General features: G+C 40.0%; 1 protein-coding gene across 1 annotated transcript; it reads left to right on the top strand.

Moving 5' to 3' along the window:
• Positions 1-2,124: 2,124 nt before the first annotated feature.
• On the top strand, positions 2,125-4,111 carry GSDMB (gasdermin B). Its single transcript, XM_032871522.1, is given in 3 exon segments — positions 2,125-2,510; positions 2,904-2,974; positions 3,421-4,111. Coding segments are annotated over 3 exon segments (492 nt in total). The 5' UTR covers positions 2,125-2,233; the 3' UTR covers positions 3,565-4,111.
• Positions 4,112-22,929: the final 18,818 nt, after the last annotated feature.

The raw sequence follows: 22,929 nt of genomic DNA, 5'->3' as shown, positions 1-22,929 counted from the left end.
TCCTTAATAACCATTTATTGAATCAACAGTGGAAACAACATGAGTTTTGGGGTCAGGTGCGGGTTCATATTTCAGCTCTGCTCCTGTTTTAGCTGTGAAACTGGCTTACCTACTGGTCCCTTTTTTTTTTTTAAGATTTTATTTATTTATTTAACAGAAAGAGATCACAAGTAGGCAGAGAGGCAGGCAGAGAGAGAGGAGGAAGCAGGCTGCCTGGCTGAGCAGAGAGCCAGATGTGGGGCTCGATCCCAGGACCCTGAGATCATGACCTGAGCCGAAGGCAGAGGCTCTAACCCACTGAGCCACCCAGGCGCCGCCCCCCCGCCCGCCTTTTTTTAAAAAGATTTTACTTATTTGACAGAGAGTGCAAGTGCCCGCCCTGTGCACTTGAATGGGGGAAGGGACAGAGGGAAAGGGAGGAGCAGACTCCCAGCTGAGCAGGGGGCCCAACTGTGGGTGATCCCAAGACCCTGGGTTCATGACCTAAGCCAAAGTCAGATCTCATCCCTCTGAGCCATCCAGGCGCCCCCACTGATCTGTTTTGATTTTCAGTTTTCTCATCTGTAAAAGTGGAATTGTTTGGGAGATCTAGCAAGATAACCTGCAAAGCACCCAAGGATTAATCAGTATGAGCTTTTTTTTCCTAACACCAAAGGTCAGTGACCAACCCCCTAAAGGGGGTCCTGGGCTGTCAGTCTTCCTCAACATGGGGAGAATGAGTAAGCAAGACGCGGTGGGGGCAGGGTGGGGAGGATAGGTTCAGCTAGGCTCTGCCTCAGCCTGGAGGGGCCCTGGTGAGCTTAAAGGTGAGGGGAAGTTCCAGGGAAGGGGGAGGGTTCAGGGCTAGGTAGGAGGACTGAGGCTTCTTGCTCAGATACCCAGGATTTGCCCCACCATAACCCTAATCCTTCCCTAGCTAGAGGTGTTAACACCTGTCTCTTTCTGAGTTTGTTTTCATTTTTTGTTTTGGTGAGGGGCAGGGTGTGAGGACTGGGGAGAGACGTGAAAGAGGAACTTACAGAGAAAGAACTTGTCTTTCTGAGAACTGGTTCTCTCTCTCTCTCTGGCACTAGTTTAGATATTTGTTTCTTGGGCAACACAAAATCCTTTCCAGAAGGTGAGTGGCTTCAAGGCCTTCTGTTCATCATTCCAGAATGGGCAAGGATACCGTTTTTAAAAAGAGGATAACAAATGGCCCGGAATTATACGGTTCTTAGGGTTGAGCATGGAATAGGGTGCACCCAGGGGTGGGAACCATAGTATGGGCAGGAAAAAACCCCTGCGTGTTGCAGAAGCAGGTTGGATTGCATGTTGGCCTGGGGTTTCCAGGCTCTGACAACCTTGACTTGCTTTGTGTAGGTCAGTATGCTGGGTCCTGGGTTCCCAGCCCTTACTGAAGGCTGAGAGGCCTGGGAAGCACAATTAAAGTCCAGTTCTTACATAGCACTGGCTGTGAAGAGACCATTGGAACTGGGAGTGAGAGAGATTCAGGGTCTTGTGGCTCTGCCACTCACACTCTGTAACCTCCTAAGCCTTGGTTATCCTGACTTTCACACAGTGGGTTAGACTCGATGATTCCTGTGATTCTGAATGTGGCTTCCTCTGGAATTTCAGATTCTTCCCCTGGATCCCAAAAGAGCTGTACTGCCTAAGAGGCCCTCAGTAGGGGTTGAGGGAGGTCTAGATAGGGTAGAAAATTCAAGAAACTCCCAGAAGCTGCAGCATGCACTTTGAATGGCAAGGACTAAATAAGTTTTGATTTCCTGGAGATGGAGAAGAATTTGGGGTTGGTACTAGACTGGGGGTGAGCTGGGAAGATGGAGGTGGGGTTAGCAGGAGGCAGTGATGGTGGGTGTCTAGGAAGAAGGATGCTTTTATTTTAACAGGAAAATATTAGAAGAAGGAAAGAGACAGAAAAGTGGTCTCATGAAGAATGGGGCCTTGGTGATAATGGAACTTGTTGGCTGGGTAGGTCGAGTTTTTTTTTTGTTTTTTTTTTAAAGATTTTTATTTATTTATTTGAGAGAGAGAGAGAACACAAACAGGGGGAGCAGAGGCAGAGGGAGAAGCAGACTCTGTACTGAGCAGGGAGCCTGATGCAGGGCTGGCGATCATGACCTGAGCCAAAGGCAGCTGCTTAACCGCCTGAGCCACCCAGGCACCCCAAGGGTAAGTAGAGCTCTTAATTGCTGTCTCTACAGGGAAGTCCTTGAGTTTAGAGGATTTCAGAAACATGAAGGAGGAGGACATGGTGAGGGGCCTCTAGGATCTGACTGAGAAGGAACAAAAAGATGTGCTAAGCTGCCTCAGAGGGCAGTTGCCCCTCTACTAGAGTGGGACTGGTGTCATCTCCCCCATTTCCTGCCCCTAGGTGTTGGAGGTCCTGATCTCTGGTGACCTACAGATGGAGGGTCTAGCAGGTCTTCTCATGAGTAGCTTTTTTAATGCTGCCGGGTTCTTGGTAAAGGCACATACGGGATCCATTCTGGATATCTTGGATGCTTTGATTAGTGAGGAGGGATGTGGCTGTATGCTGATGGAGGAATTGCCGAGCAGAGGGGTCTGTGGGGATTCAAATCCTAGGAGGAAGGGGGCATACATTGCCGTTTACATTTTGTGCAGGATAGACCCTCACATTTTAGAACCTTGCCATTTTCCCCAGGCCAGGGATTAGGGGGTACCTACTCTACCTCCTGGCACAGTCTGACCTCCTGCAGGCTAAGAGGGGAGCAGGGGGCACAGCAAGAGCCCATTTGGAATAGCGCTCATCTGTCACTGCCAGGGGCGCTCTGGAACCTCCTTCTGATGCTTGTCCTGGGGCTGATGAGACCCTGAAGCCCTGTCCCACTGTGTGCTTGTCCTCTCTGCCAGCTGCCCTCTTCACCTTCTTTTTTTGCCTCCAGAGCTGTCTGAGGAGCAGCATCGTGTGGCTGAGGCCCTAGCGAGGGGGACCCTGCCCCTGCTGAAGGACCAGGTAAGACAGCCTGGGCTGAGGGCCAGGGCCAGTAGAAGTGAATACCTGTGCTCTCAAGGGACTCAGAAGACCCAAGGACAGTCTTTCCTATTTCATAGTTCTCTGTTAATTTGCATCTATTCAGCTGGTCTGTGGCAATTCCCTGCAACACTTGGTTTCCAAGACAACTTGGGGTGGGCTTTTTAGACTGTTGCTAGCCTATGGGCAGGGGACGGGGCGAGGGGGCGCGCAGAAAACTGTTGTCCCAGGATGGCAGTGCCAACACTGATTAGCAGTGCCTGTCACTATGTTTAGAGGATATGAGACTCTCCAGGATCTGCAGGAAAAAGTGGCATAATAGATTACTACATCTGCCAGGGCCCAGGATTAAGAAGTGTGGCCAAGTATTTGCCATTTCTAGTATGATTCCTTGTTCTAGCTTTGCAGTCTGGTGTGTTTCTTTCCAGGTAGAATCTGTCCTGGAGCAGAACTGAAATGAGCAGCCCCGTGATGTGGGCTGAGACCGTGACACACGACTTCTCTGTGCCCTCTGTGTTGCTCTCTCCCTCCTGCTGCAGCTGGGTGAGAAGCTGACCTCCGTGCCTTCCTAACTGTTTGTTAGCCCTTAAACCATTCTCCTCACAAGCCCCTGGGGGCTCCCCTCCCAGGCCATCCCTGTCCCCCACCCCCAGTCACCGGAATGCTGTCTTTATAACAGACAGCCGACTATTCTTCAATATATCATGTTCCCTACATGAGAATGTCCAAAAATCAACCCGGATTATATGCATGAGCTTCTGACTAAAAGTGGCAGATTGGTCATATTAATTTTCTCTCCCTCTTGAAACTCACTAAATAAAGTAAAGCAATAGGAAAGATGTAAACCCACAATGATAAAGAGAATGAGGCAGCAGATAAGAGATTCTGACACATCTTTAGAAACTAGAAGGCAATTACAGGCATTCAAGCCAGGAGGTGTGGGCCTGAGAGGAGCAGGAGCGTGGGAGGAGACTGCTGTTCCCTCATCACGAACCTTTTATCTTTAATATTTTTTAAGACGAGGTAATTAAAAGTAAAAGAAATATATGCTTGTTGTAAAGTATTTCACATACTGCTCACGGTCAAAGGTGATCTCCCCTTCTTCTTCTGATATAACCACTGCTGACCTTTTTGAGCGACTTTTTAACAGTCTTCCTGTGAAGCAGTGTCTACAATGGTAATTTAAACACGAAGCTAGGATGATATAACAAATTTGATTTCTATCTTTGGTACTTAAGTTGTTTTTTCTTTTAGATTGGTAAAAATACTATATGCAACAGGAATTCTCATAAGTGCTGTTGGGAGTGAACTGCTTTAGCGAACTGTTTGACGGTGTCTACTAAAGCTAAACTCGTGCCTGCGAGCCGGCCCCTCTACTTCCTAGGCACATACCAAAGAGGAAGCAGTGTGCGTCTCCGCCTAAAGACACGCATATACAAAAACATGAGCACAGGGGCGCCTGGGTGGCTCAGTGGGTTAAGCCACTGCCTTCGGCTCGGGTCATGATCTCAAGGTCCTGGGATCGAGTCCCGCATCGGGCTCTCTGCTCAGCGGGGAGCCTGCTTCCCTCTCTCTCTCTCTCTGCCTGCCTCTCTGTCTACTTGTGATCTCTCTCTGTCAAATCAATAAATAAAATATTTAAAAAAAAAAACAAAAACCATGAGCACAAGAGCCCCAAGCTGAACACTACTCAAATGTCCGGTGACTTTAGGATGGATACATATATTGTGGCATATTTATGCAAGAAGAGAGAGCAAGTTACTGCTACACATAACAATATAGATGACTCACAGACACAGTGCTGAGCAAATCACTCTAGACACTAAAGAACATATTTGAGTTCTCTGAGGAGATGACAAAATAGAATTGGATGCGCAAACGTCATAGTAACGGAAGTGACTGTGAAGAATAAAGGGAGAGGGAGGAGGAATGGCAAGCCTTCGACGAAGGTCTAAAACCTAAGAAAGGAGAGAAGGAGGGAAGGATTGAGTAAGAAGAGTCTCAGACTGCCGGCAGTTCCGAGAGTCTCTTTGCTCAGCCGAGTCCCCATCAGGCAGGACTGGCCAGGCTCTAATGTCCACCCCAAGCTCAGCCTTTGGCTGGAAGCAGCCCAGGGAAGCCTGGTCTCAGGAGGGAGATGTACAAGGGAGCAGACAGAGCTTCTTAATCAGCTGTGCTTCCTGCAGCAGGTTCCCCTAAAGAAAATCCTCCCTGGCCACCACAGTACTGTATGATCCCATTATATGAGGTTCAAGAGCAGGGAAAAACTAAGCAATGGTGGTAGAACTCAAAATAGTGGTTATCTTAGTGGAATAGTCTTAACTGAGAAGAGGCATGAGGGAATCTTCTAGGGTGCTGGAAATATATAAAGATTTGTTGTGCTAACATTTATGATCCGTATACTTCACTATATTTTATATCAATTAAAAAAAGTTTAAAAAAGTACATAGTATATAATTCCATGTAAATGAAGTGAAAACCGAGCAAAACTAAATGATAGTGGTAGAAGTCAGAATAGTGGGGGCAGTATTGGCTTGGAAGGGGCATGAGGGAATCTTCTGGGGCATTGGAAATATTTTATGACTTGATCAGGATAGTGGTTATGTGGATGTTTACATGTATATAAATCTAATAAGACATACATTTAAGATCTGGGCACTTTAAGTTTGTTTTTAACTTCATCTTACTGCAAGATTTTTTTTTAACCTCAATAAAAAATTTAATTTAAAAACATTGATTACACATGAAAACATACTTGAACAAAAAAATATAAAAAATTTAAAATTTCCTATCAAATCCCTTTACCCTTTGACATGGTCCCACTTTCTTTAGTCACTAAACTTTAGATTTTGTTATTTAGTTTTAGTTTTTGTTATTATTACAACTAAAAATGATATTCTTATATTTGTTCTTGAGTTATTAATTTTATTTTATAATTTTTAAATTTTTAAATAAACATATAATGTATTATTAGCCCCAGGGGTACAGGTCTGTGAATCGCCAGGTTTACAGACTTCACAGCACTCACCATAACACGTACCCTCCCCCATGTCTATAACCCCACCACCCTCTCCCTGCCCCCCCCACCCCCCAACCCTTAGTTTGTTTTGTGAGATTAAGAGTCTCTTATGGTTTGTCTTCCTCCTGATCCCATCTTGTTTCATTTATTCTTTTCCTACCCCCCAAACCCCCACGTTGCATCTCCACTTCCTTATATCAGGGAGATCATATGATAGTTGTCTTTCTCTGATTGACTTATTTCGCTAAGCATAATACCCTCTAGTTCCATCCACGTTGTCGCAAATGGCAAGATTTCATTTCTTTTGATGGCTGCATAGTATTCCATTGTATATATATACACCACATCTTTTTTTTAAATTTTTAAATTTTTTATTTTTTTTAAATTTTATTTTTTATAAACATATATTTTTATCCCCAGGGGTACAGGTCTGTGAATCGCCAGGTTTACACACTTCACAGCACTCACCATAGCACATACCCTCCCCAATGTCCATAACCCCACCCAGCCTCTCCCAACCCCCCTCCCCCCATCAACCCTCAGTTTGTATTGTGAGATTAAGAGTCACTTATGGTTTGTCTCCCTCCCAATCCCATCTTGTTTCATTTACTCTTCTCCTACCCGCTTAACCCCCCATGTTGCATCTCCTCTCCCTCATATCAGGGAGATCACATGATAGTTGTCTTTCTCCGATTGACTTATTTCGCTAAGCATGATACCCTCTAGTTCCATCCACGTCGTCGCAAATGGCAAGATTTCATTTCTTTTGATGGCTGCATAGTATTCCATTGTGTGTGTATATACCACATCTTCTTTATCCATTCATCTGTTGACGGACATCTAGGTTCTTTCCATAGTTTGGCTATTGTGGACATCGCTGCTATAAACATTCAGGTGCACGTCCCCCTTTGGATCACTACATTTGTATCTTTAGGGTAAATACCCAGTAGTGCAATTGCTGGGTTGCAGGGTAGCTCTATTTCCAACTTTTTGAGGAACCTCCATGCTGTTTTCCAGAGTGGTTGCACCAGCTTGCATTCCCACCAACAGTGTAGGAGGGTTCCCCTTTCTCCACATCCTCGCCAGCATCTGTCATTTCCTGACTTGTTAATTTTAGCCATTCTGACTGGTGTGAGGTGGTATTTCATTGTGGTTTTGATTTGTATTTCCCTGATGATGAGTGATGTGGAGCACTTTTTCATGTGTCTGTTGGCCATCTAGATGTCTTCTTTGCAGAAATGTCTGTTCATGTCCTCTGCCCATTTCTTGATTGGATTATTTGTTCTTTGGATGTTGAGTTTGCTAAGCTTTTTATATATTTTGGATACTATCCCTTTATCTGATATGTCATTTGCAAATATCTTCTCCCATTCTGTCAGTTGTCTTTTGGTTTTGTTAACTGTTTCCTTGAGTTATTAATTTAAGATAGTATTTATTGAAGAAGAATATTGGGAAGAACAGACATTGAACAAGAAGTACAAAATAGGAAGAATGTTATTTTAAAAATGCAGGGTACTAATGGAAGTGGTTACTGAAAGACAATAGGATGATCCCCACTTAGCTCTGACATTGTCCCCTTCCTGCTTCCTTAAATTATGATTCCAGCTACACCAAACTGTTGGCCTTCTATTTGAACATCTATTTGTACAATGACATATTTGCTTGCTTATTTATTTATTTATTTATTTATTTATATTTTTGGAAAAAAATTGTAAGTTATTTATTTATTGAAGTGATCTCTATGCCCAATGTGGGGCTGAAAGCCATGACCCCGAGATCAAGAGTTGCATGCTCTTCTGACAGCCAGCCAGGTGTCCTCACATTTCCCCACCTTACCCATCCTTTAAGCTACAGTTCAAATATCTCTTCTTCAGTAGTCACCCCATTACTGAAAGAACTGGATTACTTCTGTATGGCCCATAACACATTGAATACATCTCTACTATGGCATTCATCATTATTGGACTGAAATTATTAGTACATATGTCTGTTTCACTAATGTGAACGTTTCTGGAGAACAGGGTTTAAACCTAACTTTTCTTTGCTAGGGTTCTGTAAACAATTTTCTTCAGAAGTACCCTTGAGTTGGGGGAAGTTTGGGAGACATATCCAGAATTTCATGAGGCTGGCTCAACCTCAGAACCACCAGTTGCCACTAAAAATTTTTATTCTGTCCTCTCAGAGTCTCAGCAAGGGACTACTTGTCTAAGGGAGATTAAACTGACCCAGAAACTTGAGGTTCATATTTAATCTGCTGATTTCCCTTAACTCACATTCCTGATTCCAGTATGAAATTCAGTACATTAGGGGTGGGGTGTCTGGGTGGCTCAGTGGGTTAAAGCCTCTGCCTTCGGCTCAGGTCATGATCTCAGGGTCCTGGGATCGAGCCCCACATCGGGATCTCTGCTCAGTAGGGAGCCTGCTTCCTCCTCTCTCTCTCTGCCTACTTGTGATCTCTGTCTGTCAAATAAATAAAATCTTAAAAAAAAAGAAATTCAATACATTAACTGCCTATGTCTGTAAGGAATTTCCTGTTCTAGCAGCTGAAACTGTGATAGAGATGGCTTTGGGTGGGGGGCAGTTGGGATTGTCATTATTTGAGCTGGGAGAGATGTGGGAGATTCCACCAACTCTTACTCATTCTTCAGAACTCTTAGCTCGAGCAATACCACTTCTGATAGTTTCTGTATCTCTCCAGGCTGAGTTAGAGACCTCTAAACACACTGTGCTTACACTTTTGGGAAGGAAACCCTTTTGGAGAAATGCTAGTTAAGCCAGCTTAACTATGCTGGCTTATCCTATGGAGTTGGATATCTTGGATAAAGGGGAAAGCTACTTTGTAGGAGACAAATCAAAGAATTTATTGATTTTGCTCCTAAAATGGAGATGAGGGACAGTGAAAGGAGAGAGAAGGAGGGAGAGAAGCACAAGCAAGAAAGAGGCTGCAACTATGTGAGGCAGTAAAAACTTCTAGATATGAGATAGGTGAAGAACATTCAAGAATGGCGATACCAAACTTGTTTCTGGAGAACAGGGTTTAAATTCAGCTAGATTATTTGCTCTAGCTCTCCTATGCAAAACAATTTAAAATGCTGGATAATTTATCTTTTTAAAGTTTTATTTGTTTAAGTAATCTTTACACCCACCATGGGATTCAAACTCATGACCCCATGGTCAAGAGTTTGCATGTTCTTCTGCCTGAGCCAGCCAGGTGCCCCTGAATAAGATAATTTATACCATAAAAAGCATCTAATTGCTGACAAGAAGCTCAAGCCAAAATATAAGTAAAAAGGAGACCCAGAGAGGTAAGTGAAGTATTAGAACACTAATATAATTTTGCCCCACATGAAAGAGACTGAGATTTGCAAATCCAGGCAAGCTGGGGCTTCAGTTTGGCTAGCCTTGTGGATTGATTAATCCAGAAGCCAAGGCCAGGGACCCACTCAGGTGGAAAATCGAATTAAAGGCAATCTTCCTCAGATTAAACTGGAATCTCAAGGGGATACATCACTGAGGTAAGTGAATCAGAGTAAGGAAATCCATACTCTTGCTTCACCTGCACGGAATAAAGAGAAGACTCTTGGTACTGAGTGAAGAAGAGGTTGAAGAAAAGGAAGGAAGGAAGGATGAAAGAAAGAGAGAGAGAGACAGAGAAGGAAGGAAGGAAGGAAGGAAGGAAGGAAATATCTGGAAGATTATGGCCAGAGACTTGTGTTTTCAGAGAACTCAACCTAAATTTGCATCATCTGGGTATTTCAGAGAATCTCGAATTGCAAACTTAGTTTGCTGGAGTCCAGGATTGGTTGTGCCCCTAGATGTCAGTCAGAATTAAACACACTTTTCTGGAAGAAGTCCTTTTCATTTCCACAAATAATTTTTTAAGGACAATGAGGAGTTCCCAGTAAAAAATACCAAAGCGTATACGGAAATGATGAGAATAAGCAGAAACAACAAACAGCAGAAAGAGGCTTATAAAGATATCATTATTGGAATTATTAGACTAGATTACAAATATACGCTCATTACATTTAAAGAAATTTTAAAATGAGCTTGATAATACCAATGGCAAGAAGAAACCATTAAAAAGTCACCTATCATGTTTGTAAAAGAACCAAATATAACTTTTAGAAATGAGAAATTTGATCCTACATTAAAAACATAATAGGTAAAAGAATATATTGGATGTAACTGAAGAGAGAGTGAAATTGAAATCGGAAAAAAATACTCAAAATATAGAGAGATAAAGGATGGGAAATATGGAGTGAGGTCAAGAGACATGGAGGATAGCACAATAGGTATTAAATATGTTTAATCAGAGTTCCAAAAGAGGAGGAAAATGAGATTAAGGTGAGGACAATATTAATGGACAATAAGAGTTAATGATTAAGAATTTTGCAGAACTAATCAAAGATATCAAGCCACAGATTCAAGAAGCTCAGTGAATGACAGCAGGATCCATAAAAGGAAATCCGCATCTAGACAAATCATAGTAAAATTGCAGAACAGCCCCAAAGATAAAATGTTAAAAACAGCCAGAGAAAAAGATAACTTACCTTCAAAGGAGTTATAGTTTAACTAAAACTGACCTTAATGGAGTTCATTTGATGATGAAGTTATATCTAACATGTGTTGAAATAACTGTCAACCTAAAATTTTATACTAGCAAAACTATCTTTTTAGAATGAAGGTAATAGGGGCGTCTGGGTGGCTTAGTCAGTTAAGCTTCTGCCTTCTGCTTGGGTCATGATCCTGGGGTCCTGGGATTGAGCCCCACATAGGACTCCCTGCTCTGCAGGGATCCTGCTCCTCCCTCTTCCTCCGCCTGCTGCTTCCCCTGTTTGTGCTCTCTCTCTGTCAAATAAATAGAATCTTAAAAAAAAAAATGAAGGTTAAAAAAAAGTTATTTTTAGACAAGCAAAAATTGGAAGAGTTTTCCACCAGTAGGTTCTCACTAAAGTAAATTCTTGCAAAATGAAAGAGACCCCAGATGAAAGGTCTGAGGAGTAATTAAGAAGTACATGAAATAATGAATAATTATAGAAAACCTGGTAAATATATGGTTAAATCCAAATGAACAGTAATTGTGGGGCACCTGGCTGGCTTAGTCAATGGACCTTGTGACTCTTGATTGACTCTTGATCTTAGGGTCATGAGTTCAAGCCCCATGTGGGCTGTAGAGATTACTTAAAAATAAATGAACAGTAATTGTATAGAAAAATAATTTTAAAATACTAATAGTATCTTGTGGGGTTAAGTAACAGTAACATAATATAATAACATAATGAATTTATTAAAAGTTTCTATTAAAATGTTATATTTTATCTGGGAAAAAGGAAAAGGTACTGTTTAATTTTGGACTTTGATCATTTAGTATGTGTGCTCTAATTTTAAGATAACCATTAATAAAATAGAAAAAATCAATGGAGGGAGAAAAGGTGTAATGATAAAAAAACCTATCAACAAAAATACAAGAAATGAATGAAAGAGAAACCTAGAACAGGTGAAACAAATAAAAAATCCAAAGAAAATATGGAATGAAATCCAATGTATTAGAAACTACATTCCATATACATGGGCTAAATGAACCAGTAAAAATGCCAATATTGTCAGAATGGATAAATTTTATCCATTTGATGTTTATGAGACATCTAAAACATAAGGATATAAACATTAAAAATAAAAGGATAGAAATATATTGGATATGTAAATACTAGCCAAAGGGATATGGGTGAGTCTATATTAATATTAGACAAAATAAATTTAAGGCATAAAACATTATTAGTGGCAAGGAAGGTCACTTCATAATGATAAAAGTTTCAATTTACCAGGAAGATATAACAATTTTAAATTGCTATACACATAATAAGATGCCTTAAAATAGACAAGGCAAACATTGACAGATCAGAAGACAAAATAGTCAAATACACAATCACTTCCCTTAGTAAATGATAGAATAAGCAGCTAAAAATATCAGTAAGAATACAGATGTTTTGAACAACATGATTAGCAAACTTTACCTAGCGGACATATTTAGAAAACTATACTCAACAACAACTATAGAATATATGCCTGGAATATTTAAAAACATTGTCCATATGTTGAGCCATAAGATAAGTTTCAACATCAAAAAAATGAAATCATACATAGTATCTCCTTTGGCCACAATAAAAACAACATGGAAATCAATAACAAAACATTACTAAATATCACCATATCTTAGGAAACTTAGGCACACATTTATAAATAACTCATGAGTCAAGGGAGAAATCCTAATGAAAATCAGATTTCTGGGGGTATTTAACAATAAGAAAAATATACATATCAAACTTGTGTGATTAAACTATTTTTTAGAAGTAAAAATATGTTTCACCTTAATTTATTCATGTTAGAAAAGAAGACCAAGGAGGGGGGAAGTCAAAGAGTTAAGTATGTCAAGCTAGAAAAAAAAGCTGGCAAAATAAATCCAAATAAATGGAAGGAAAGAAAATAAAGAGCACATGTTTATAAAACAGGAAACAAATACAATAAAGACAGACATTGGATCTTTGAAATGATTAATAAAATGGACACATCTCTGACAAGAGTGATAGAAAAGAAAAAGTAAGCACATACGTAAAGTGGACACTCCTATAAATGCTGCAGGTATTAAAAGAATATTAGAATATAAGAGAATATTAAGAACAACGTTATACCAATAAATTTGAGATTTTAGATGAAATGGGCACTCTCCTAGGAAACTATAATTCGCGAAAACTAAATCAAGAAAAAACAGAACATATGAAAAATCCTATAAACACAAATGACATTATATCAATAGTAAAATACCTTCCCACAAAGAAAATCTAAGCCCAATGGTTTCTCTGGTAAATTCAATTAACTGTTCAAGAATAAATAGTTCCAATCTATACAAACTCTTCCAAGGAACAGAAAAAGAGGGAACACTTCCCAACCTATTTATAGTGCTAGTAAAACCTAACAGGAACAAAAAAAAACCTAAAATGCAGGCCAGTTTTACCCATGAACTTACATGTAAAAATAAGAAAATAAATTAGCCAACCAAATCAAACAATAAAAAAAAATAATACGTTAGGACAAGGTTAGATTTATCTAGGATTTCAAGGTTGGTTTAAAATTGAAAAATCAATTTATGTAATTCACCACGTTAACAGTTTAAGAAAGAAGAATAATATGATAATCTCAATAGATGCAGAAAACGCACTTGATAAAATTCAATATCCATTCATGATGAAAATTCTTAGAAAACTAGGAATAGAAGGGAATTTCCCTAACCTGATAAACATATTAAAAAATGTCTGTAGTAAACATCATATTTAATGGTAAATTATAAGCTTTCTGAGATGAGAAACAAGAAAATGATGCCTGCTCTCACTGTATATCTATTTGACATTGTATAGAAGGTCTGGCAAATACAGTAAGTTAAAAAAAATATATATATATATATGGATTAAAAAAACAGCATTACTTGCCCCTGATCTAATATATATATATATATAGAAAGTCCAATTATGGACATTGGGGAGGGTATGTGATACGGCGAGTGCTGTGAAGTGTGTAAACCTGGTGATTCACAGACCTGTACCCCTGGGGCTAATAATACATTATATCTTTATTAAAAAAAATTATTAAAAAAAAAGTCCAAAAGAATCTACAGATAAATTATTAAAGTGAATAATAACTTAGCAATTTGCTAAAATCAAAATACACAAAGAAATCATATTCTTATATATATCAGCAACAAAAAAATGAAATTTGGAAAAATATTTATTATAATAGCACCCAGAATACCTGGGAATCTATCTAACAAAAGGTCTTGAAGAGTTCTAACATATTAAATTTTAAAATCTTACTGAGAAGGGCACCTGGGTGGCTCAGTCGGTTAAGTGTCTACCTTCTGCTCAGGTCCTAAACTCAGGATCCTAGAATTGAGCCCCTAGTGGGGCTCCCTGCTCACTGAGGAGCCTGCTTATCCCTCTCCCTCTGCCGCTCCTCCTGCTTGTGCTCACTCTCTCTCTCTCACTTTATATTTCAAATAAATACATAAATAAAATCTTTTAAAAATATCTTATTGAGAGACCTGAGAAGACTTAAATAAGAGATACTATGTTGAAGGATTACAAGACACAATATTGTGAAAATGTCAATTCTTTCAAATTAATTTATGGATACAATGCAATCCCACCAAAATTTCAACAGTTCTGTGTGAGTGTGTAACTTAAGCTGATTCTAAAATTTAATATAGAAGTGGAAAGGGACAAAAAGAGCTATGATACTCTTGAAGAATGAGGTAAAATACTTGCTCTACCAGATATCAAGATGGATTATAAAAGCTATAATTTTAGTTTAGCATTAGAGCAGGGATAGAAAAACAGAAGAGACTGTTCAGAAGTAGATCCTCATGCATAAATAAACATTTCGTATACGAGATAAGTATTGTAGATTAGTGGGGAAATACTAGACTTTTCAAGAAATGGTGCCAGGACAGTTGGGTAACCACATGGATTAAAAAAGGAAATTTGATCCCTACCTCACAGCATATATAAAATTAATTCCAGGTGGATTTTGGATCTAAATGTGAAAGTTAAACTACCCTTATATGAACATTAAAAACTCGTATTCACCAAAAGCTATCATGAAGAGGTGAAAAGATAAGCCACAGAGTGGGAGAAGATATTTAAAAACACATGTAACTCATAAAGCAATAGTATCCAGTATACAGTATAGTGAGATTGTAAAAATCAATTTAAAAAGATGACTCAACAGAAAAATAGACAAAAGTCTTTTATAGAAATTTTTAAAAGAGAAAATCCTGGGGTGCCTGGGTGGCTCAACTGGGTTAAGCCTCTGTCTTCGGTCTAGGTCATGATCTCAGAGTCCTGGGATCGAGCCCTGAATCGGGCCCTCTGCTCAGCAGGGAGCTTGCTTCCCCCTCTCTCTTTGCCTGCCTCTCTGCCTACTTGTGATCTCGCTGTCAAATAAATAAAATCTTAAAAAAGAGAGAGAGAAAAATTCTAAAATAATAAATAAATAAATAAATAAATAAAAGAGAAATCCTAATGCATATGTTCAGTACTATCTACAATTGCAGGTATCCACTGGGGGTCTTGGAATGTATCCCTCACAGATGAGGGGGGATTACTGTGTTTATATAATGGAATACTATATAGCAATGGATACAAATGAATTAATGCTATATGAGATTAATCTTTAGAAAGAATCAAGGCATAAAAGAATATATTTGATTCTCTCCACATAATGTTAAAAAATAGAGAGATCCAAAGCGATAGCATAGTATCTGTTTATCCAAACTCCACCTCACATTTCTAGCAGTCTTCATAAAAAACGCTGACTCTGGAACTATAATTTGGCGCCAGTCATGTTTCTGCAACCTCAGGGGCTTTCAGGCCTGCATAATTCATTATTGTGCCATAGCTGTCTGAAGTTATGTTACCTCCTAACAGTTACAATTTGTTCTTTCTTGGCTACTGAATTTTCAGTTCTGAGGAATGGGTTACTGTTGAAATAATATGGTAAATATACGGTAAGAAAATAATTTAGGAATCCACACTTGGGTGGTAAAAGTCTAAGAAGAAGAAAATAATTATTATGAATCATTGTTTTTGGAGGAGGAAGAGGTGCATGGGAAAGTGATGGGTTTCTAGGATGCTAGATGTATTTTTTCACTTGGGTGGTAGGTAGTTCAGATGTTTATTTGATAATTATTTGTTACGCTATACTTTTGTGTATAACGCACATTTCTGTATGCACATTAGAATTCACAGTAACAGTGGTAGAAGAATGGTGATGTTTACCATTCTACTTGAAGCTTTTTGTGTGTGTTGCAGTAGTGTAAACCCTTCCTCCATCTGCCTTCTGAAATCTTCCCTAGAGTCTACCACTGAAATAATCAAGGGACAAAGGGTTCTCAGCCACCATCTAGGTTACAATAGCACTTTACCAAACAATACTGTAGTAATCTGTCTCAGACACTAGTCTGTGCCCTCCCTGGTGACAGAGACAGGCTATTGAGGGTGATGGTAAATGAAAGATTATTGACCGATGTATACACATTATGGTGAAAGCCATGGATTCCTCGCTGTATAGAATCCTTTCTTTATCACAGGTTCCGCAATCTAATACAGAACCTTGAAATTGTTGATGTTTTATGGTTTACAAAGTTCTTTCTTATAAATTATATGACTACATAAAGTTACATTCTAAGACAGGTTGAAACTGGGATTAGTTTCCCCACGGCTGAGATGAGAAAATGGTCTTTGCCAAAGATATTACTAGAAACTGAGAGAGTCAGGACTAGAATCAGAAAGCCAGGGTCTTCCCACTGTAGACTGCAGGTTCTTCCTCACTTGTTTTCCATCATTCAGGACAGACATGTCTTGGAAGATGCTTTGAGGACCACTGAATGTTAGATTCAAACAGAGCTTGGTCAGAAGGAAAGAAGAGAGAGGCACAGGCACACATCTCTACCCTCAACTTAGTCATCCTCTACATTTTAATTTGGTTGACTTTCTTCTAAGTGACCTACATACCAGAAAACTTCCACAGATATGAGGGAGGGTCCAAGAGCTTTTTCAATCAAAAGCTGTGTGATCTCTGTCTGCAAGACACAGACTTCAAGCTCCTTTGGACTGAGGCGTACTTCCCCTACCCTCTGAGTTGTTATGCAACATCTTCTAATCAGTGGTTGGTGGTTAAAACCACTTTTTTCTTTTTTGCTTCCTGTTTCTTTATCTCTTTTGTTTTCCAAACACCTTCATTGTTCTCTATTTGTTTCTGGATTCAGATACCAGATATCAATGTGTTACCTTGGGAGGATCCAAACCAATAGCATACTATCTGTTTATCCAAACTCCACCTCACAGTTCTAGCAGTCTTCATAAAAAACACTGACACTCTGAGACTACACTCTGGCACCAGTCATGTTTCTGCAACCTCAGGGGGGTTTCAGGCCTGCATAATTCATTATTGTGCCATAGCTGTCTGAAGTTATGTTACCTCCTAACAGTTACAATTTGTTCTTTCTTGGCTACTGAATTTTCTGTTCTGAGGAATGGGTTACTGGTGAAATAATAAGCCTGCTACAGTAAGAAAATAGTTTCCATTTTAAGCCACTGACACCTGCACAAAGCTGGCAATCTTCTATTTTTTATCCATTATTGTAACTTAAAAATTTTTTCTTGAGATTAGGTTTTGTTTGACTGTAAAACTACTTCTACTCATAAAACTAAAGGTAATCATACTAATCTGTCAGTTTATCTACATTCTTCCTTCCGAGGGAATGAAGAAGCTTACAAAACTGAAGGAGGAAGGCAAGAAGGGCCCTGAGAAACATTTATCACATGCATGGGCTGTGGGGTAAGAAGAGCTTGCCAAGGATGAACACAGTTAAGATGCAAATATGGCAACAGTCTAAAATGTAAAAGGATACTGGAGGATGAAAAACAAAATGTAAAAGGAGAAAATAGTTTCCTGGCTCAGGAAAAAAGAAATTCACAAACTCAAGAGCAGTGCCTACATTCTGTGGGATTATCTAAAAGAGCTGGGGAAGAAAAGTCAAGTCCCAGCTCATACCATCAGAAAGCAGAAGGTGGAGGGGCACCTGGGTGGCTCAGTTTTAAGCATCTGCTTTTGGCTAGGGTCATGATCTCAGGGTCCTGGGACTGAGCCCCGCATTGGGCTCCTTGCTCAGCAGGAAGCCTGCTTCATTCTCTTCCACTCTCCCTGCTTGTGTTCCCTCTCTTGCTGTGCCTCTTTCTGTCAAATAAATAAAATAAAATCTTTAAAAAAAAAAAAAAAAAGCAACAGGTGGCAATCTTCAATATTCAGTAGCATCACTAGTTCTCCCTTTAACCTATACTGTTTTATTCCCCATTTTCCTTCACTAGGGAAATTTATATTTTGTTCATATCTTATTTGCCTAATGGGCACTTTCTCATTAAACTGCTTTATTTGAATAGCTCATACAAAATGTTAGGAATGGGGTGACTGGGTGGCTCAGTGATTAAGCATCTCCCTTTGGACGGGTTGTAATCCTGGGGTCCTGGGATCAAGCCCCGCATGGGGCTCCCTGCTCAGCAGGGAGGCCTGCTTCTCCCTCTCCCACTCCCCCTGCTTGTGTTCCCTCTCCCACTGTCTCTCTGTCAAATAAATAAATAAAATCCTTAAAAAATATGTTAGGAACCGTTAATTACTTGTTAAGATAAAACTTGCTAAGAAAGACGGAATAGCTAGTAAATAAGATTCTGGAGACTTCCCATGCCAACTCTTCTACTTACTAGCTGTGTAACTTTGGGCGAATTACTTAACAATTACGTCCTTCTGCTTGCTCTCTATAAAATGTGAATAATGAGTATGTACCTACTATGATGAACATGAGGACTATTGAATAACTACATCAAAAGCGTTTAGAACAGCACCTGGCACATAGTGCTATGTATGCGTCAGCTGTTCTTTCCGAGCACATGGAGCTCCCCGCTTCGGTCCCCTAGGCATCTGTCTCTCAAGGATGGTTCTGGTGGTAGTTCCACCTTCAAGAAGTAGACATTTAATTCCTTTTTTTTCTTTTTTTAAAGATGTATTTATTTATTTGAGAGAGAGCACAAGTGAGTGGGGGCGGGGGGGGCAGAGGGAGAGAGAAAGAATCTGAAGCAGACTCCCCAATGAGGGTGGAGTCTAACATGGGTCTTGATGTCATGACCCCGAGATCATGACTTGAGCCAAACAAGACTCAGAGGACCCTTAACCGACTGAGCCATCCAGGTGCCCTGAGACTTTAATTCTTAAGGGGACAGAAGTTTCCCTTTAGAATTCAGTCATTAAAGTGTTTACACTCAAGATAGGAATCCATCAAAATCCCTGAGGAGAACACAGACGGCAACCTCTTCAACCTCAGCTGCTGCAACTTCTTCCCAGAAACATCGCCAAAGGCAAGGGGAACAAGGGTAAAAGGAACTACTGGGACTTCATCAAGATCAAAAGCTTCCGTAGAGCAAAGGAAACAGTCAACAAAATCAAAAGACAACCGACAGAATGGGAGAAGATATTTGCAAATGACATATCAGATAAAGGGCTAGTATCCAAAATCTTTTAAAAACTTATCAAACTTGGGGCACCTGGGTGGCTCAGTGGGTTAAAGCCTCTGCCTTTGGCTCAGGTCATGATCCCAGGGTTCTGGGATTGAGCCCCACATTGGACTTTCTGCTCAGCGGGGAGCCTCCTTCCCTTCCTCTCTCTCTGCCTCTCTGCCTCTCTGCCTACCTGTGATCTCTGTCAAATAAATAAATAAAAATCTTTAAAAAACAAAACAAAAAAACTTATCAAACTCAACACCCAAAGAACAAATAATCCAGTCAAGAAATGGTGGCGGGGGGGGGGGGTTGCCTGGGTGGCTCAGCCGTTAAGAAGCGTTTGCCTTCAGCTCAGGTCATGATCCCAGAGTCTTGGGATCAAGCCCCACATAGGGCTCCCTGCTCAGTGGGAAGCCTGCTTCTCCCTCTCCCACTCCCCCTTCTTGTGCTCCCTCTCTCACTCTCTTTATCTGTCAAACAAATAAATAAAATCTTTAAAAAAAGAAGAAGAAGAAGAAGAAATGGCCAGAAGACATGAACAGACATTTCTGGAAAAAAGACATCCAAATGGCCAACAGACACATGAAAAAGTGCTCAACATCACTTGCCATCAGGGAAATGCAAATCAAAACCTCAGTGAGTTACCACCTCACACCAGTCAGAATGGCTAAAATTAACAAGTCAGGAAAGGACACATGTTGACGAGGATGCAGAGAAAGGGGAACCCTCCTACACTGTTGGTGGGAATGCAAGCTGGTGCAGCCACTCTAGAAAACAGCATGGATATTCTCAAAAAGTTGAAAATAGAGCTACACTATGACCCAGCAATCACATTACTGGGTATTTACCCTAGAGATACAAATGTAGTGATCCAAAGGGGCACGTGCACCCTAATGTTTATAGCAGCAATGTCCACAATAGCCAAACTATGGAAAGAACCTATAAGTCCATCAACAGATGAATGGATAAAGATGTGGTATCTATATATGATGGAATACTATGAAGCCATCAAACCCCCGAAATCCTGCCATTTGCAATGACATGGATGGAACTAGAGAGTATTATGCTGAGTGAAATAAGTCAATCAGACTCAGACATTTTTCATGTGATCTCTCTGATATGAGGAATTTGAGAGGCAAGGCTGGGGATGTGGGGGGTAGGGGGAGAAATGAAACAAGAAGGGACCAGGGACGGAGACAAACCATAAAAGACTCTTAATCTCAGGAAACAAACTGAGAGTTGCTGATGGCTGGGTTATGGACATTGGGGAGGTATGTGCTATGGTGAGTGCTGTGAATTGTGTAAGACTGATGATTCACAGACCTGTACCCCTGAAGCAAATAATACATTATATGTTAATTTAAAAAAAGTTCACATTCTGTTTCTCACTTTTATAAAATTGTTTCAAAATGAGACAGATTATTACAAATAAAAAAGAATAATGCATTAGTCTGTCTCAGGACAACATTATATTCATTAACTTGTGTGACTAATTCTTTTTACACTGATGAAGTAAAACTGTCCAAACAACAGAGATTCATCCTTACTGGAATAGACACAAATTCTGGGCGTGGATTTGCCTTCTGTGCTCAGAATGCTTCTGCCAGCACCAGTGGACTCATAGGGTGGGTGCCTTATCTACCATCGTGACATACCACACCACACTTTGTCTGATCAAGGAATTCACTTCTAAACAAAGGAAGTGAAGCAATGGGCTCATAACCATGGAATTAAATGGTCTTTACCACATACCCCATCACCTAGAAGCAACTAGCGTAACTGAAAGGTGAAACGGCTTACCAAAATCTCAGTTACAGTGTCAGTTGAGAGATAATACCCTGAAACAAAGGGGTTCTGTATATGCTTTGACTCAGAGATTAATATATATGGTGCTGTCTCCTTCATAGCCAGAATAGTCTAGAAATCAGAGGTGGAAGTAGAAGTGGACCCTCTCAAAATTACACTTAGTAACCCACTTGCAGAATTTTTACTCTCTATCCTGGCAACTGAGCTCTACTGGTTTGGAGATCATTGTCCTCAAGTGGGGGAACGCTTCTACCAGGAACAACAACAGTGGTTCTTCTTTCCTGAACTGGAAGATGAGATTGCCACCTGGACATTTAAGTTCCATATACTATGGAACCAACAGGCCAGATAAAAGGTAAGTGGTGTATTAACTTACTGACTGGAGTGATTATCCTGATTACCAAGGGAGAATTGAGTTACTACATGATGGCAGCAAGGAGGAACTTTTCTAGGACTTAGATGTTCTGGGGTACTTCTTAGTTCTTCCTTCCCCAATAATAAGGGTTAACAGAAAACTACATAGCAACAACAATAATTTAAAAAGGCAGAACATGGGGCACCTGGGTGGCTCAGTGGGTTAAAGTCTCTGCCTTCGGCTCAGGTCATGATCTCAGGGTTCTGGGATCCAGCCCCGCATTGGGCTGTCTGCTCAGCAGGGAGCCTGCTTCCCCTCCTCTCTCTCTGCCTGCCTCTCTGCCTACTTGTGATCTCCCTCTGTCAAATAAATAAATAATCTTAAAAAAAAAAAGGGCAGAACATAAGGACCCATACCCTTTGGGTGTGAAGGTTTTGGTCATTCCACAAGATAAAAAACCCAGAGCAACTGAAATTCTGGCTGAGGCCAAGAAAAAGATGGAATGAGTAGTTGAAAAAGGAAGGCACAGATAACAATTACAACCTCACGACTAATTACAGAAACTTTGCACATATTCTCTTTGCTTGTTATATTCATGGTTATTATTATTATATTCACATTATATATCATTATATATTATATTATTATTATATAATATATACAATATATTATTATATTATATTCACTTATATATATTATTATTATATTATATTCTTCTTCCTGATTTTTAGTTTATATTCAAGTTGTTGGTTGTGAATTTTACAATTTAGTCCTTAGGAAATGAATGGGACTATGAATGAACTTGAGGAATAATTAATATAGTCATCAATAGAAACAATGACTGTTGGAACCATTTTTAGGAAATGGTGAATACTTGTATGATGGACCTTCTTAGGTAGAAATATAAAAGTTCTTTGTCAATGTACAAATGTTCAAAGGTATGTAGAAAGGTACATATGGAAGCTGAATAATCAAAGGGTTGCACCTTGTCAGTTATTAATTTATTGCCTCTCAGCTCCAAATATATCTTTCTTGTCTGTTTTATGAATATGGATTTGGGTCTTGTAAATGTTTTCCTTTACCAGCTGGCACAGAATTAAATTTTGTCAGAGATGATGCTGGGGAGATCTAGAGGAGGAAAGGAATTTTCTTTCTGGTTCTAGATTGTTGCCTTGGCAGCCTCCCGAGACATTTCCAGTGTCCGTATCCCACAGTGCATGGTGGCCAGCAGTTCGGCAAAAACCTCTCCTCCTTGTGTGGTTTTGTAGTTGAGTGAGAAATTACCCCATGAACAACTTTCCTTGGCACCCTGAAGGGTGGATCTCTGGGAAGTTACACAGAGTGAATTTCCAGCATCAGTGACTTCTGCCATTCAGTGACCCATGGTTGTGCCCTCTTCAATAAAGTCTGGATATCTGCTCTGGGAGATGGTGGCTCATTCTTGGACACTCTATCTCAGTCCTAGTGGCAGTAGCTGCTCTTTATATCTGCTATTCTTATATTCTTTAGGGTTCTCTTTATATCTTCCTAGTCAATTCCTTGCTATTCTAACTCCCTGTTATAATTAATACTTCTTTAAACTTTTCCTTCCAAATTACTTTGTGTTTTCTGTCTCCTAAGAGGATCATGACTGACTCACATATCTACAATGTTA

This window comes from Lontra canadensis, unplaced genomic scaffold (assembly GCF_010015895.1).
Source record: "Lontra canadensis isolate GAN:19392208 unplaced genomic scaffold, GSC_riverotter_1.0 scaffold43, whole genome shotgun sequence".
In the NCBI taxonomy this organism is placed as follows: Eukaryota; Metazoa; Chordata; class Mammalia; order Carnivora; family Mustelidae; genus Lontra; species Lontra canadensis.
The sequence above is the reverse complement of the archived record's forward strand: the minus strand, read 5'-3'. Positions and strand labels throughout refer to the sequence as shown.